This window comes from Diabrotica virgifera, chromosome 7 (genome assembly GCF_917563875.1).
Source record: "Diabrotica virgifera virgifera chromosome 7, PGI_DIABVI_V3a".
NCBI classification, from domain to species: Eukaryota; Metazoa; Arthropoda; class Insecta; order Coleoptera; family Chrysomelidae; genus Diabrotica; species Diabrotica virgifera.
In genome coordinates, this window is record NC_065449.1 from 162,710,418 (window position 1) to 162,723,997 (window position 13,580).

Here is a 13,580-nt window from a genome sequence, read left to right on the forward strand (position 1 = left end):
ATATTCTACTTGTAATACACTTTAATATGGCGTAGAAAACAATCATCCCCTAAATATTCATCCCTTAGTTACAACCCCTAACTTTAATTTTTTTAATAACACCCTGTATATTTTTTTATAGTTTTGGATGTGGTCTTCTATCGTCTATTCAACACATTTTTTGAAAATAAAATCGGTTAGTAAATAATCAAGAAAATATCAGCTTAGTTTTGTTAATTATGTGTCCCAGATTAATTTATCCTGGCTATATTTCTTAAACGAATAGAGATTTTCGAATGAGACAAAAATTGATCTATTCCATTTGTAATACACTTTCATATGGCGTAGAAAAAAGTCATCCCCTAAATATTCATCCCTAACTTACAGGGTGCTATTTAAAAAAATAAAGTTAGGGGTTGTAACTAATTGATGAATATTTAGGGGATAATTTTTTTTCTACGCCATATTAAAGTGTATTACAAATGTAATAGAACAGTTTTTATCCCATTCGAAAATCTCTATTCGTTTAAGAAATATAGCCTGGATAAATTAGTCTGGGACACATAATTAACAAAACTAAGCTGATATTTTCTTGGGTATTTACGAACTGATTTTATTTTCAAAAAATGTGTTGAATAGACGATAGAAGACCACATCCAAAACTATAAAAAAATATACAGGGTGCTATTAAAAAAATTAAAGTTAGGGGTTGTAACTAAGGGATGAATATTTAGGGGATGATTTTTTTCTATGCCGTATTAAAGTGTATTACAAGTAGAATAGACTACTTTTTGTCCCATTCGAAAATCTCTATTCGTTTAAGAGATATAGCGTGGCTAAATTAGTCTGGGACACCCTGTATATACATTGATTTATTACAATTAAGTTTGAAACATCTGAATAGTTCTGCTTCCCTTCCCTTAACAAATATTTTTCTATCAAACAAACACTAAACATATCAAAATAGCATGTACCAAAATATATAGTCACTGCGCAAGCTAAATAATGACGTCACTGGCTTGATGAAGTTTAATAGGGAACTTGCATAAATTTTTAAATTCGACAAAAAAGTTATAAATCACAACAGAACATAATTTAAAACATGTATCAAAGATAAAAAAGTTTTGTTTGTCTTTCGTTTGGCCCCTAAAGACGATTAAAAATTCAAATTAAACAGGTGGTCCAAAACGCGTCGTGACGTCACTGGGTTGTACATTTATATTTTTCCAATAAAGTAAACAGAATTTTAAATTAGACGTTATAAACGTCAGTAGAAAATACATTTATGTGACGTTACAAGTCTTTTTGATCGTTTGAACTATTCATAGAAAATTTTTACTTTTACAAAATGGTTTTATTTTCAATAGCAAACCTTCGTTCCTTCCTTCAAAAACAGTATAAAACTCCAATTTTAACAAACTGGTATATACCTCGTCCAATTTACTTAACGTTGCACGTCATCCGCGCCATAGCCTGTGACACGATACCAACACGAAATATTTAGGTGGTAGGTGTGTTCCCCTTTAGAATCATTTTGATTCTAAAATAGAACACACCCACCGCCTAAATATTTCGTGTTGGTATCGTGTCACAGGCTATGGCGCGGATGACGTGCAACGGTAAGTAAATTGGACGAGGTATATATTATTACAATGACATACGATAAATGTCATTAGAATATAAATATTTTTGACTTATTCCACGACGATGAGCTGGCCAAATACCCAAGTAGGTGGAGGCCAATAAACTAAAGAAGGAGAAGAAGAATATACCTAAATATAAGGTTGTGTCTAGGTATACGTTAACATGTACGCAAATAAAAAAGTTAGAGTGTCAGTGATTTCTTATTTTTTATTTGTTTAGTGTTTGTTTTTAAATTAACTATGGAGTGTGGACAATTATTTAGTTATTTTAACGAGTTTAAGAACATTTTAAAACAGTACGAAAAAGATAAGAGACTATAAATTAATATATATTTTTTTAGTTATAAATGAAATAGTATTACCGTCCAAGATTAAAATAAAAGGAAGACCTAAAGCTTTCACAATAATAATTAACTTATTCTGAAGCTATTATCCGTGTGGAATTTTTGTAATCAACTATTTTAAATGAGAACTAAGCCAGAATTTAACTAAAAAATTGATTTTATTAACGTTTCGACGTCTAAACCGGATGTCGTTGTCAAAATACAAAATATTATTAAATTAAACAAAAATGTTGTTGCTTAGTAAAAAATTTTTTCTAATAATTTATTTAATCTGACTAATTTTTGTATTTTGACAATGACATCCGATTTGGACGTCGAAACGTTAATAAAATAATTTTTTAGTTAAATTGTGGCTTATTTTGCATTTAGAATAGTTGATTATAATAATTCACTTACATATAAAAATTATTTTAACAATATTTTGTACCTACATGTCATGTCAACTAAATACATAATATAATTATTTTGCTAACCTAAATATATATTTTATATATATACATTGATTTATTACAATTACATAAGTTTGAAACATCTGAATAGTTCTGCTTCCCTTCCCTTAACAAATATTTTTCTATCAATCGAACACTAAACATATCAAAATAGCATGTACTAAAGTGTATAGTCACTGCGCAAGCTAAATAATGACGTCACTGGCTTGATGAAGTTTAATTCACGTCTACCTAACTTTTTTATTTGCGTACACGTTAGCGTGTACCTAGACACAGCGAAATATAACCATAATCAAAACTAATGCAAAACTATGTGACGTCACGGGCCGTTTGAACTATTTTATACCGAAGAAGACTTTAAATATGTATTTCTAAGTTATTACGAGTTGTTGAAGTGTGAAATTTTGGAAATCTCATTTTTAAACAAAACTGAACATTATTATCTAATAAAAAAAATGTGCAAGTCCCCTATTGTATCTGGATTTCTCCGTGGATGTTGGCATTTTCACCTGTGGCAGTTCGCAGTCGCAACCTCGTTGGTAAGAGCTTCTTACGACTGTTTATAACTGACGGTCGTATAATGGTCCTGGTTGCTCCGGTATCCACCCTAATTCACCCCTTTCTCAAAAACGCACTTCTTTAAATGGTAGCATTCCGCGGTTTTTCCGCGGAGGAAAAATGTAAAAAAAAACGTTAAATACAGTTTTGAGGTTATATGGGAATGAATGGGTAAAAAACGGTTTTTTCGATTTTTTCTTTTTTTCTCATCTAAATTAAAAATTTTGCTCCTGCCATTCAAAAGAACGAAAAAAAGTATTATTTAAAAGTTGGCCAAAACATATAATACACTAAAAAATTATTAACAATTTCAAAAAAAATTCCTAGGGCCAACTTTCAATATACAAATCTGAAAAAAAAAGATCAGGCTGTGTTGTATTCAAAAGATACACATCTTGAATTTATTCAGATCTTTTAAAGCAAAATTGCTCTTAAAAAAAATGAAATCTAAAAAAGCTTCTTATCTCGATTCGGGAGGTTCTATGGCCTCTGAGAAGCTAAAAATTTGTATGAAGACATGATTTTATATCCTTTACCTTAAAACGAGGGATAGAGTCTTTAATTTGTATTTGATTAGATTATGAACGATTATATATTTCCAACGTTTTGTAAATACAATTTTGTTTATTTTTAGGTTTGAATGCCATTGCGTGAACAATTCAGATGATGAGCAGAAAGGCTGGGAGAGTTCAGCGATTGTGAATCATGGTTACTCCCTTCGTTTTGGTTGTATTTCATTTGTCTTTTCAATCGTTGAAAGTACAAACTAATCAAATAAGTTATTGTAAATAAATGTTATTTTTTGTATATAAATGTATAGTACAATATTAAAAGATAAGTATTGATATTAATAAAGTATTTTGTTAACCTATGTGTTTCACTACCTAATGTTTTACAATTTACATTCTATTTTCAATCGATATAAATATAATATACAGGGGTGGTAATCTGAAAAGTGCATATAGCACGCATAATTCGTGCAAAAAGAACAGTATGAGGTTGTTTTGCTAACAAAGAGAGACCGAATATACATAGTATGAAATTAGTACCGACATACGAGCTTGTTTAACATAATGAGCCCATTAGATTTAATTTAGTGCAGCCGATATGTGAAACAATTGTGCATTTAATGATAGAAGCCTTAAAAAAAATGGGACACCTTAAAAATGGGTAATTTTCGATGTCTCGAATCTCCTAAACCTGTTGTCCGATTTTAGTGATTTTTTTAATATTATGTTCTAGCCTAATTGTCTAAGAATATGGATGTAGTAATAGTGTTGCTGAATATGTAAATGTCATTGTATACCGGGTGTAACAATAATACTGTGTTTTTTCCTGAAAGTTCGTAACACCCTGTGGAATATTCTAGCATTTAAAAAATATTGAAATTAAAACTCAATTGTAGCTGTAGCCTTAGCCTTTCTTAACATTCTGCTTTTTGACTCATTCACTTATGTTGGATAATAAAAAAGTTAGGTACTTTGACAACTAGCCATGTTCTTGCGTGCGACAAACTTTAAGGGTTAATTCTGCATGAAAAAATAATGACAGTTTGCTTTATAAACATATGTCCGCAAATGCTTCGTTTGCGAGATACGGGATGTTGAATTTTTCTTACAAACTGACGATTTATTTATTGCTCTAAAACCGGTTGAGATATGAAAATGAAATTTTGGTAGGTTTTAAGAGGTGGTTATTTCACATTTTTTGACATACAACTAAAAATTTTATATTCGCCATTGGCGTGCATACAGGTAATATGACCCGTATGCACGCCAATGGTGAATATAAAATACATAATTGTACGTCAAAAAATGCGCAATGACTGTCTTAAAACCCACCAAATCTCATTTGCATATCTCAACCGGTTTTAGAGCAATAAATAAATCGTCAGTGTGTAAGAAAAAATTTACCCTGTATCTCGGAAACGAAGCATTTGCAGACATATGTTTATAAATCAAACGGTCATTATTTTTTCATGCAGAATTACCCCTTAAAGTTTGTCGCACTTATTTAGATACACCCTATATTGATGAAGAACATGGCTACTTGTCAAAGTACCTAACTTTTTCATTATCCAACATAAGTGAATGAGTCAAAAAGCAGAATGTTAAGAGAGGCTACAACTGAGTTTTAATTTCAATATTTTTTAAATGCTAGAATATTCCACAGGGTGTTACGAACTTTCAGGAAAAAACACAGTATTATTGTTACACCCGGTATACAATGACATTTACATTTTCAGCAACACTATTACTACATCCATATTCTTAGACAATTAGGCTATAACATATTAAAAAAATCACTAAAATCGGACAACAGGTTTAGGAGATTCGAGACACCAAAAATAACCCATTTTTAAGGTGTCCCGTTTTTTTTTGGCCAGGAGTGTATAAAGGTTCAAATTTAGATACGAGGCCATCTCAGATTTTGCCTTTTACAAAATGGCGGGCAAATGGGGTAGTGAAGCGCAATACATGATGCTGTTTCCAGTTAGCATCTCTAGCCTCTCCTACTCAATTCCTATCCTCACCTCCACGAAGTGTGGCTTAGCTGCACGGGTGAACCCCGGAGAACCTGAGCAACCCTGCTGGAGATTGGGTAACCAACCCCAGTGGAAGGCAGGGTCAGGGCTGACGAGGAAGGGAGAAATGGTCCTCCGAAAAGGGGGTTTTGCTATGGACCAGCAACCCATACAAGGAAAAAGAAAGACGCTACGAATCGAATACTATTGCCTCGGAATAGACATGAAACACGGATTAGACCCAAGCTACGAAATAAGGACATTCTTTTAGGCACATGGAACGTGCTAAGCTGGTTCAGGCCCGGAATTGCAACACATGCCATAAAGCAGCTTCAAAAATATAAGATGGACGTAACAGCGATCCAGGAAATGAGATGGACAGGATCGGGAAGCCTGCAAATGGAAAATTCCCTGGTTTTCTGGTCAGGAGAAGAGGAAAGGCACGAATTTGGATGTGGGTTTGTAGTTAACGGAAAACTCAAGTCTGCCATAATTGATTTCAAACCAATCGACAAGCGCATGTGTTCTCTAAGGCTTAAGGGAAAATGGTTTAACCTAACCCTCTTCTCAACCCACGCACCAACTGAAGAAGCAAATGAAGACGACAAGGAGGAATTTTATGAAATTCTATAACAACAGTACAGAATGGCACCCAGACACGACGTCAAAATCATACTGGGAGACTTCAATGCCAAACTAGGTAAAGATGACCATCTTAGAGCGGTGATCGGTACACATAGCTTACACGATAACACCAATGATGACGGATCAAGATTGGCAGAGTTCGCTGTAGCCAACAATATTGTAGTGAAAACTACACAGTTCCAAAGGAAAAATATACATAAAGTAACCTGGGTGTCAACTGACGGAATCACACGAAACCAGATAGACCACGTGCTCATCGACGGAAGACACTCTAGCAATATCATCGGCGCACACAGTTTAAGGGGAGCAGAAAGTGACTCTGACCACTTCCTGGTCAGAATAAAAATGAGAACAAGGCTAAACACGAGACATCCAAAGCAACGCCAACAAGGAAACAGATGGGACATTTCAAGGCTCGATCTACCTGATAATGAACGCCAATATCAGTCACTGATCCAAAATAAATTGCAGACAATGGAAGAAGAAGAGACATCAACACCAGAATTGACCATAGACCAGAAATTGCAAAATATAACAAACGCCGTAGAAAGCGCCGCAGCGGAAACGATAGGGAAACAAAAGAATAACAAGAAGAAAAACCAGTGGTTTGACCAGGAGTGCGAACAAAGCTTACAGCAGAAAGCAATCAAGAGGCTGGAGCTACTAACGCGACCTACAGAAGAGAACAGGGAAGACTACAACAGAGTAAGGAATCAAACGAGAAGACTTTTGAGAAGAAAAAAGAAACAGTACCTAGAAGCACGAATACAGCAACTCGAGGAGGAACATAGAACCGGTCAGTCTAGACAGTTTTATAGGGACATAAAAACAATGACGGGCAACACGATCAATAGCCCAAGATTTATAAAAGACGATGCAGGACAATTGCTCACTGACGACGAAGAGATAAGCCGCCAATGGAGAAAGTATTTTGAGCAACTCTTAAATACAGAAAAACCCACAACGACAGGGTATGGTGGTAACTGGAACGCCATCTAATATAACTGGTATTTACTGTCACCCTGGGAGCTAAGAGTGGTAATACATCAGGTTCTTTTCAATGTTAAGTAGTTAAGGGAGAATGAAACATCTTACCTCGACGAACACCAAGTTTATTCTGATTTCTCATTGTATTATTTTTGACAATCAATGTGTGTTATTTTTACAAATACACGGGTTGCTTATTCAGCACCCGTGGCTCAAGGATTCGTACACTAAATATTTAAATAAACAATGAAGGTAAATGTTAGTCGATATTACACAATCTTGACCCAGTTCAATATTGGATATTATTTTACATCTATTAATTTATCTTGTAATACTTATGAAAATCTTTATCTCTCTTATTCCAGGACACCATCCTTCCTCTCTTTAAGATTTTTTTTATTATCTGATTTACGAAGTGAAAAAAAAATCTTAATCGGTATTAGGATAATTTCACGGTGTGTTTACTAACAAATACTATTTTTTATACCTCGGTCAAAATTGTGTCATATTAATACTGACCTATCCAAATGAAAATGAAACTAGCTTGCTTATTTTACACTTTCACTTTTATACGCCAATAAAACACAAACATTACCTTGAAAACATTAAACCTAAATATACATACATATACATAATTTACAAAACAAACTTCAATAATGTAAAATATTGTCTATTCTTACATAATTCCTTTTCTTTATATCTCGCGAAATTCTACACTCACAAATTATATTTTATACTTTACTTTAACTCAAAGATTTAAAAAGAAATTACAACTTAGGAGACCGGCCCTGGCAAGGTATGGTGAAGTTGTACTGATATTGTACTCCTAGTTTTTACTAAAAACAAGTGGTATTATTAAATAGTTTTTTAAAATTAAAGTGTTTACCTACTAGATACTACTACGTAAGTCATCTATACGTAATTATTACTTTATTATTGTGAAAATAAAACGTCAAATAATAAATATACACCACCGTTCAATAATTTTGTGAGGTTAGCTAGCATGCGGTTGGTTTGTCACTTACCAGAGCCGGACTGAAGCTTTCGCCACCGCAGCTAAAATGACTTCACACAATGTAAACACACCTTCCGATCTAACCAGTCCAGTAAATCAACGTTCGAATATCACAAACAGTTATGCATCGGCCGCTTCAAACTCTTTTCCGAGTAAGACCCAAGCAATTGTATTTAGTTGTATCGATAATGCTAAATTGCAGGATTATTTAATTCCGTTGGGCACAATAATCAACCCAAAAAATATTATTTTTTCATCTAGATTATCTCATAATAGAATCTGCATGTATTTGGCAAACAAAACCGTAGTAGATAATTTCATGCAACAACATGGCTCTATAGAAGTACTCGGCGAAGTTGTAACAGCACGGAGACTTGTCTCTCCAGCAGAAAGACTAGTCTTGTCTGGTGTCTGCCCGTCAATTCCTCATCAAGTATTAGTTGAAGAATTACAGAATATTGGTTTAAAGCTTATTTCCCCAATAACATTTCTGAAAATTAGCTCAACTCTTCCCGAATATAGTCACATATTGAGCTTTCGGAGGCAAGTTTATGTAAGCCCTATAACATCACCAATTCCAGATTCTATTCTAATAAATTTCGACCAAACACCTTACCGCATATTTTTGTCACAAGGTACACTCACCTGCTTTATTTGCAAAAATACAGGACACATATCATCCCAATGCAATAACAGTTCAGTAACGGAATCAACTCATATTGATTCAAACAATGAAGTACCAAATCAAACAGATCCAACAAGTATATTACACAAGTTACCAAACACTCAGCAGTCATCAAGTTATGCATTATCAAATCCGAGCATATCACCTACACCTACAAATCTCCATGACCAAGAAATTACTAATACTCCTACTCATAGCAACACTTTCAGTCATCCACATTCAGCGGCAATACCGTTTTCACAAACTCCTAAAGCAATATCCTCCAATCTATCAGCACCTCTTCCATTAGATACAACTGCAGAAAACTCCAATAAAACTGATACATCACCACAATTTTCCGAAACAACCATTTCAATCAATCTTACAATCAAAACTTCAAGCTCGACTTCTGTCACTACCAATGAGTCTGCTCCAGTACTTCCAAAGGTAATAAAGCCACAACATCTAAGTGAAAACTCTAATAGCACTTGCGAAAACGCAAGTTCTTCCATAAAACGCAGTATTGGTGAGATCGATACTCCTCCTTCAGACTCAGCAATTTCATCACAGAATCTGTTTGCAAAACCCAAATCTTCTAAACCAAAAAAACCGCGCTCATCTAAAGTCCCATCTACACGGGAAACTCTTGAAAATTTTATTGATAATCATACCCCACCATTCGTTTTAAATTACCACCAATTGTCCTTACTGATTGATAATGTCCAAGGTTCCCCCGACGCTCTTAGCGTCGTTAAAGAATTTACAACTGATATGCCTGGTTTACTCTATCTTTTGCAAAGCAGCTATCAATATGCAAATGATAGATCTACAAAAACTAAGTTTACAAAACTTCAAAAGAAACTTCTTAACCATTTAGGGAAAGAGATTTCTGACTTGAGACAGTGACTCTTCTGTAGATAATTGCTCAGTATCATCTAACTCCGAATCTGTTAACAACATTCAACTCGATACTTCAATGGAACATTGATGGATTTTTACATCGTCTCCCTATGCTACAGCTTCTTTTATCCGAATATTCTCCAGATATTATTTGTCTACAGGAGACAAACTTAAAGACCAATCAGTTGTACAATTCAAAACATTTCAATTGTTTCCGCGAAGACCGTACAGATGAAACCGTGCTGTGAAACTTCTTAACGAGCTTACACTCACCAAAGCCCTGATCATAACAGATTCCCTTAGTTCTCTAAACTCATTAAAACACATTTTTCCGAAACATCCTTTTGAAAAGTTGCTAAAATACCAGCTTTCCCAAGCTCATGAACATGGAAGAAGCGTTCAATTTGTATGGGTTCCCTCACACGTCGGAATAACAGGAAATGAAGAAGCTGACAGGACTGCACGAGAGGCAATTTTAAGTGATTTTTCGGAGCCGATAGACAAGTGTGTCTCCAGTGACTTAAAAGCTTATTTAAAAATAAAGTGTTGTGTTTGTGGCGAAATGAGTGGTCTCAATCTAATTCTAAGTTAAATAAAATAAAAAATAATGTGTCTCAGTGGTTTCCATCGTCGCGCAATAGACGAGAACAAATTGCGGGTGCGCGTTTACGTCTAGGACATACCAGGTTAACGCACTCTTACCTTTTCACAAAGAGTAATCCACCTATATGCGATCAGTGTAACGTCCGATTAACAGTGGAACATTTTTTTTTTTAATAGTTTGTAGTAAATATGACCAAGAAAGACAGCGCTACAAGATCCCAAACGCTCTACCACAGGCTCTAGGTCAAAACTATTCCTGCGGCAATATAGTTAATTATCTAAAATCCATAAACATTATGTACAACCTGTAGTTGTTTACTTTTGTTATTTATATTTTGTTCCGTCGCTAATAACCTTTTGGTGGATGCGACTTCTTTTTCTAATAAAAAAAAAAATTACAACTTAAACTCTTAAAATTGAATTTACTCTCTTAATTCTTATTCTGTTACTAGACTTTTATAAGACAATACTTTTGATGTTCTCAAATTTTTACATATTCTTCTTTTAAAAATTCTCTCTTTTTCTTCCTCTTCCTCTTGTCCGGTACTTTACTAATGCATATTTTTTATTTTCTTTATACTTAGTACTTTCTTCACAGTGTACTATTAAACATAAATCTTCTTCTTATTCATATTTCTTCTTTATATCATTTACTTCATATTTTATATAATATCTTCCTTCATACATATTCATATCATTTTCCATAATTACTCATTTATAATATCATTTACTTTAAAAATTCTTCATTTTCTAACCCTTACCTACTTGGTGGGTATTTTTCCGCAACTTTATACCCTTGAATTTGCTTCCGGTCCTTTTGCACGTCCTTAGTCGTGAGAAGGTTTGTTCCAAAAAGACAAAATGGATAGTTGTGCGCTTAAAAATCTTCTTCTACGTCTCGCATCCCTAAATTCCTATTTGAACCTACTGCTCACCCTTAGTTGAGAATAGGATTACTTCAAAACAAAAATTGGGTATGCTAAAATCTTCTGATCTTCATTTTGTACCTTTTTCTTGACAAGAGTTAGTTTATATTGTCTAAATTGTCTTTAATTAGCTTTGCTTCTAATATATTAAAAAAAAATCAGTTATCTCATTAATTCATCATCATAAAACATTTAAACAAATCATATCTATACTAAAATTCGATCGATATTAAAAAAATTTAAATCAAAAACCTGTTATCAGCATCTAAAAAACTTCAAAATTCAATAAAAAATCGAAAGAAAGTGTTGATAAAAATAGACTATATTCTGTTTAAAAAAAAAACACCAAAAAGCTCAGCTACCATCGCTGAATACTAATACTACGTCTGGTTCTGGGCGCCCATTAAAATATTTACATAAAAATACAACTGAGAAAACCTTGTTATTGATAATTAACTTTTGGTACCAATTAATTACTAACAGTTCACTTTCTTCGCGAAAATAGTCACTTTTATGACGTCACACCAAAATAGTCTTATCTCTATTTCTCTGGTTATATCTGCTATAAAGCCTTACATAAATTATGTTATTCATTCAAATATTTAAATATATTTATAATATAAGAACTTAAAGTATATTTATATATAATATGCATATGTCTCAAAATAATGTCTCCTTAGACACTTCATTATTTTATCAATAACTTTTTTTGTCATTAAATATTCCATTTTTTTTGTAACATCTTAATAACTTGTCCTTAAATTTTCGTTTCGTCCAAATATTCATCGTTTATTTCGATTGCATTTATGAATGCTTTTAATCAATCGAATCTTGGTTAGTCTCTGTATCTGGGAGTTTCTTTGTAGTTTCAAAATTGATTCATTTAAAATCATATCAATTTTCCATAATTTCAGTCTTACATCATTTCATAGTTTCTTTGTTACATTTCTACTTTCTAGGTTTCATGTCTTTGTCATATCATCGGTAAATAAAAATTCTGTCTAACTTGTTTCTTAATCATTAAGTTTATTCGGGAACTCATATTTCCGTCGAAATTATTCTTGTCCATTATGTTGGATTTTCCATTTTGTTCCAACATCTTAAAAATATTTCCTTTTCTCTTCTTATTATACTCCAAATAATAATTCCTTCTATTATACTCTCAATAGGTATCTTGATTTATCATAAAACTATTTCTACACCTTTTTCTAGTGTATAATAATATAATTCGTAATATTAAATCGTGTATATATCTTCTGTCAGCAAAATTCCCTATTATAGTATTTCTTTACCCGTGTTTTCACGGTCAAATAACGTCAACATTTGAAAATTTGCAAATATAAATATACCTTCGCACAAATAAAAACCTTTAAATAGCATATTTTTGCTTCATAGAAAAAAAATTGATAACTAAATCATTATTTTTACTTATCATAGTATCATAAAATGGTTGTATTCTTTCTATTAAAAGAATGAAAAAAAAATTGCTTGTTTTCATTAAAAATAAAACTTAATATTATCAATGTACTTAGTTAAACAAAAATCATCTAAATTATTGAATATTTGAAATATTGAATACTTCTACACTTAGTAAACATACGGAAACTTGACCTAATTTAATATTAATTGTATTCAATTAAAAAAATTTAATTCTTATGTTAGGCTATATGCAATATGAGAAATGTTAAAACAATAAATACAATATAGTCAAATTACTCACATCACATAATTTTGTCCTTGTCCACCACTGTCCATTTCGTGGATGTGCGTCCTCCTGACGCCGCGCCGGCTGGTTCCATGGTTCCAGAATTCCCAATTTTCGTCCATGTCGACGTGTCTCCAATGTCTAGTCTGGTGGGCATCGCAAATTCCATCTATCAGCTAATGCATAATATCTATGGGGGATAGATACTTTACCCCAATTTTCTTTTCTTCTTCCAGTTTCTCGTCGCTCCCATTGTTTTACTTTAGATTTACTTTTTCTAACTTAAGTTTCCCTTATTCTAATTTCTTTTTTTTTCATCTTCTCATTTCTTAATTAACTTCTTCTTAAAATTTACACTTAACTAATTACAATAACTACTTAACAAATACCTTCTGGACCGCCATATGGTGGTAACTGGAACGCCATCTAATATAACTGGTATTTACTGTCACCCTGGGAGCTAAGAGTGGTAATACATCAGGTTCTTTTCAATGTTAAGTAGTTAAGGGAGAATGAAACATCTTACCTCGACGAACACTAAGTTTATTCTGATTTCTCATTGTATTATTTTTGACAATCAATGTGTGTTATTTTTACAAATACACGGGTTGCTTATTCAGCACCCGTGGCTCAAGGAT

The 13,580-nt window shown here is 33.0% G+C and overlaps 1 protein-coding gene across 1 annotated transcript in view; it reads left to right on the plus strand.

Annotated features, from left to right (window-relative positions):
* Positions 1–3,840, plus strand: part of LOC114335423 (PHD finger protein 12) — a 150,911-nt gene extending 147,071 nt beyond the window's left edge. The window contains exon 9 of the mRNA XM_028285663.2: positions 3,608–3,840. Coding sequence (XP_028141464.1) covers positions 3,608–3,743 — 136 coding nt within the window. The 3' untranslated portion in view covers positions 3,744–3,840. The remainder of the gene's footprint in view (positions 1–3,607) is intronic.
* Positions 3,841–13,580: the final 9,740 nt, after the last annotated feature.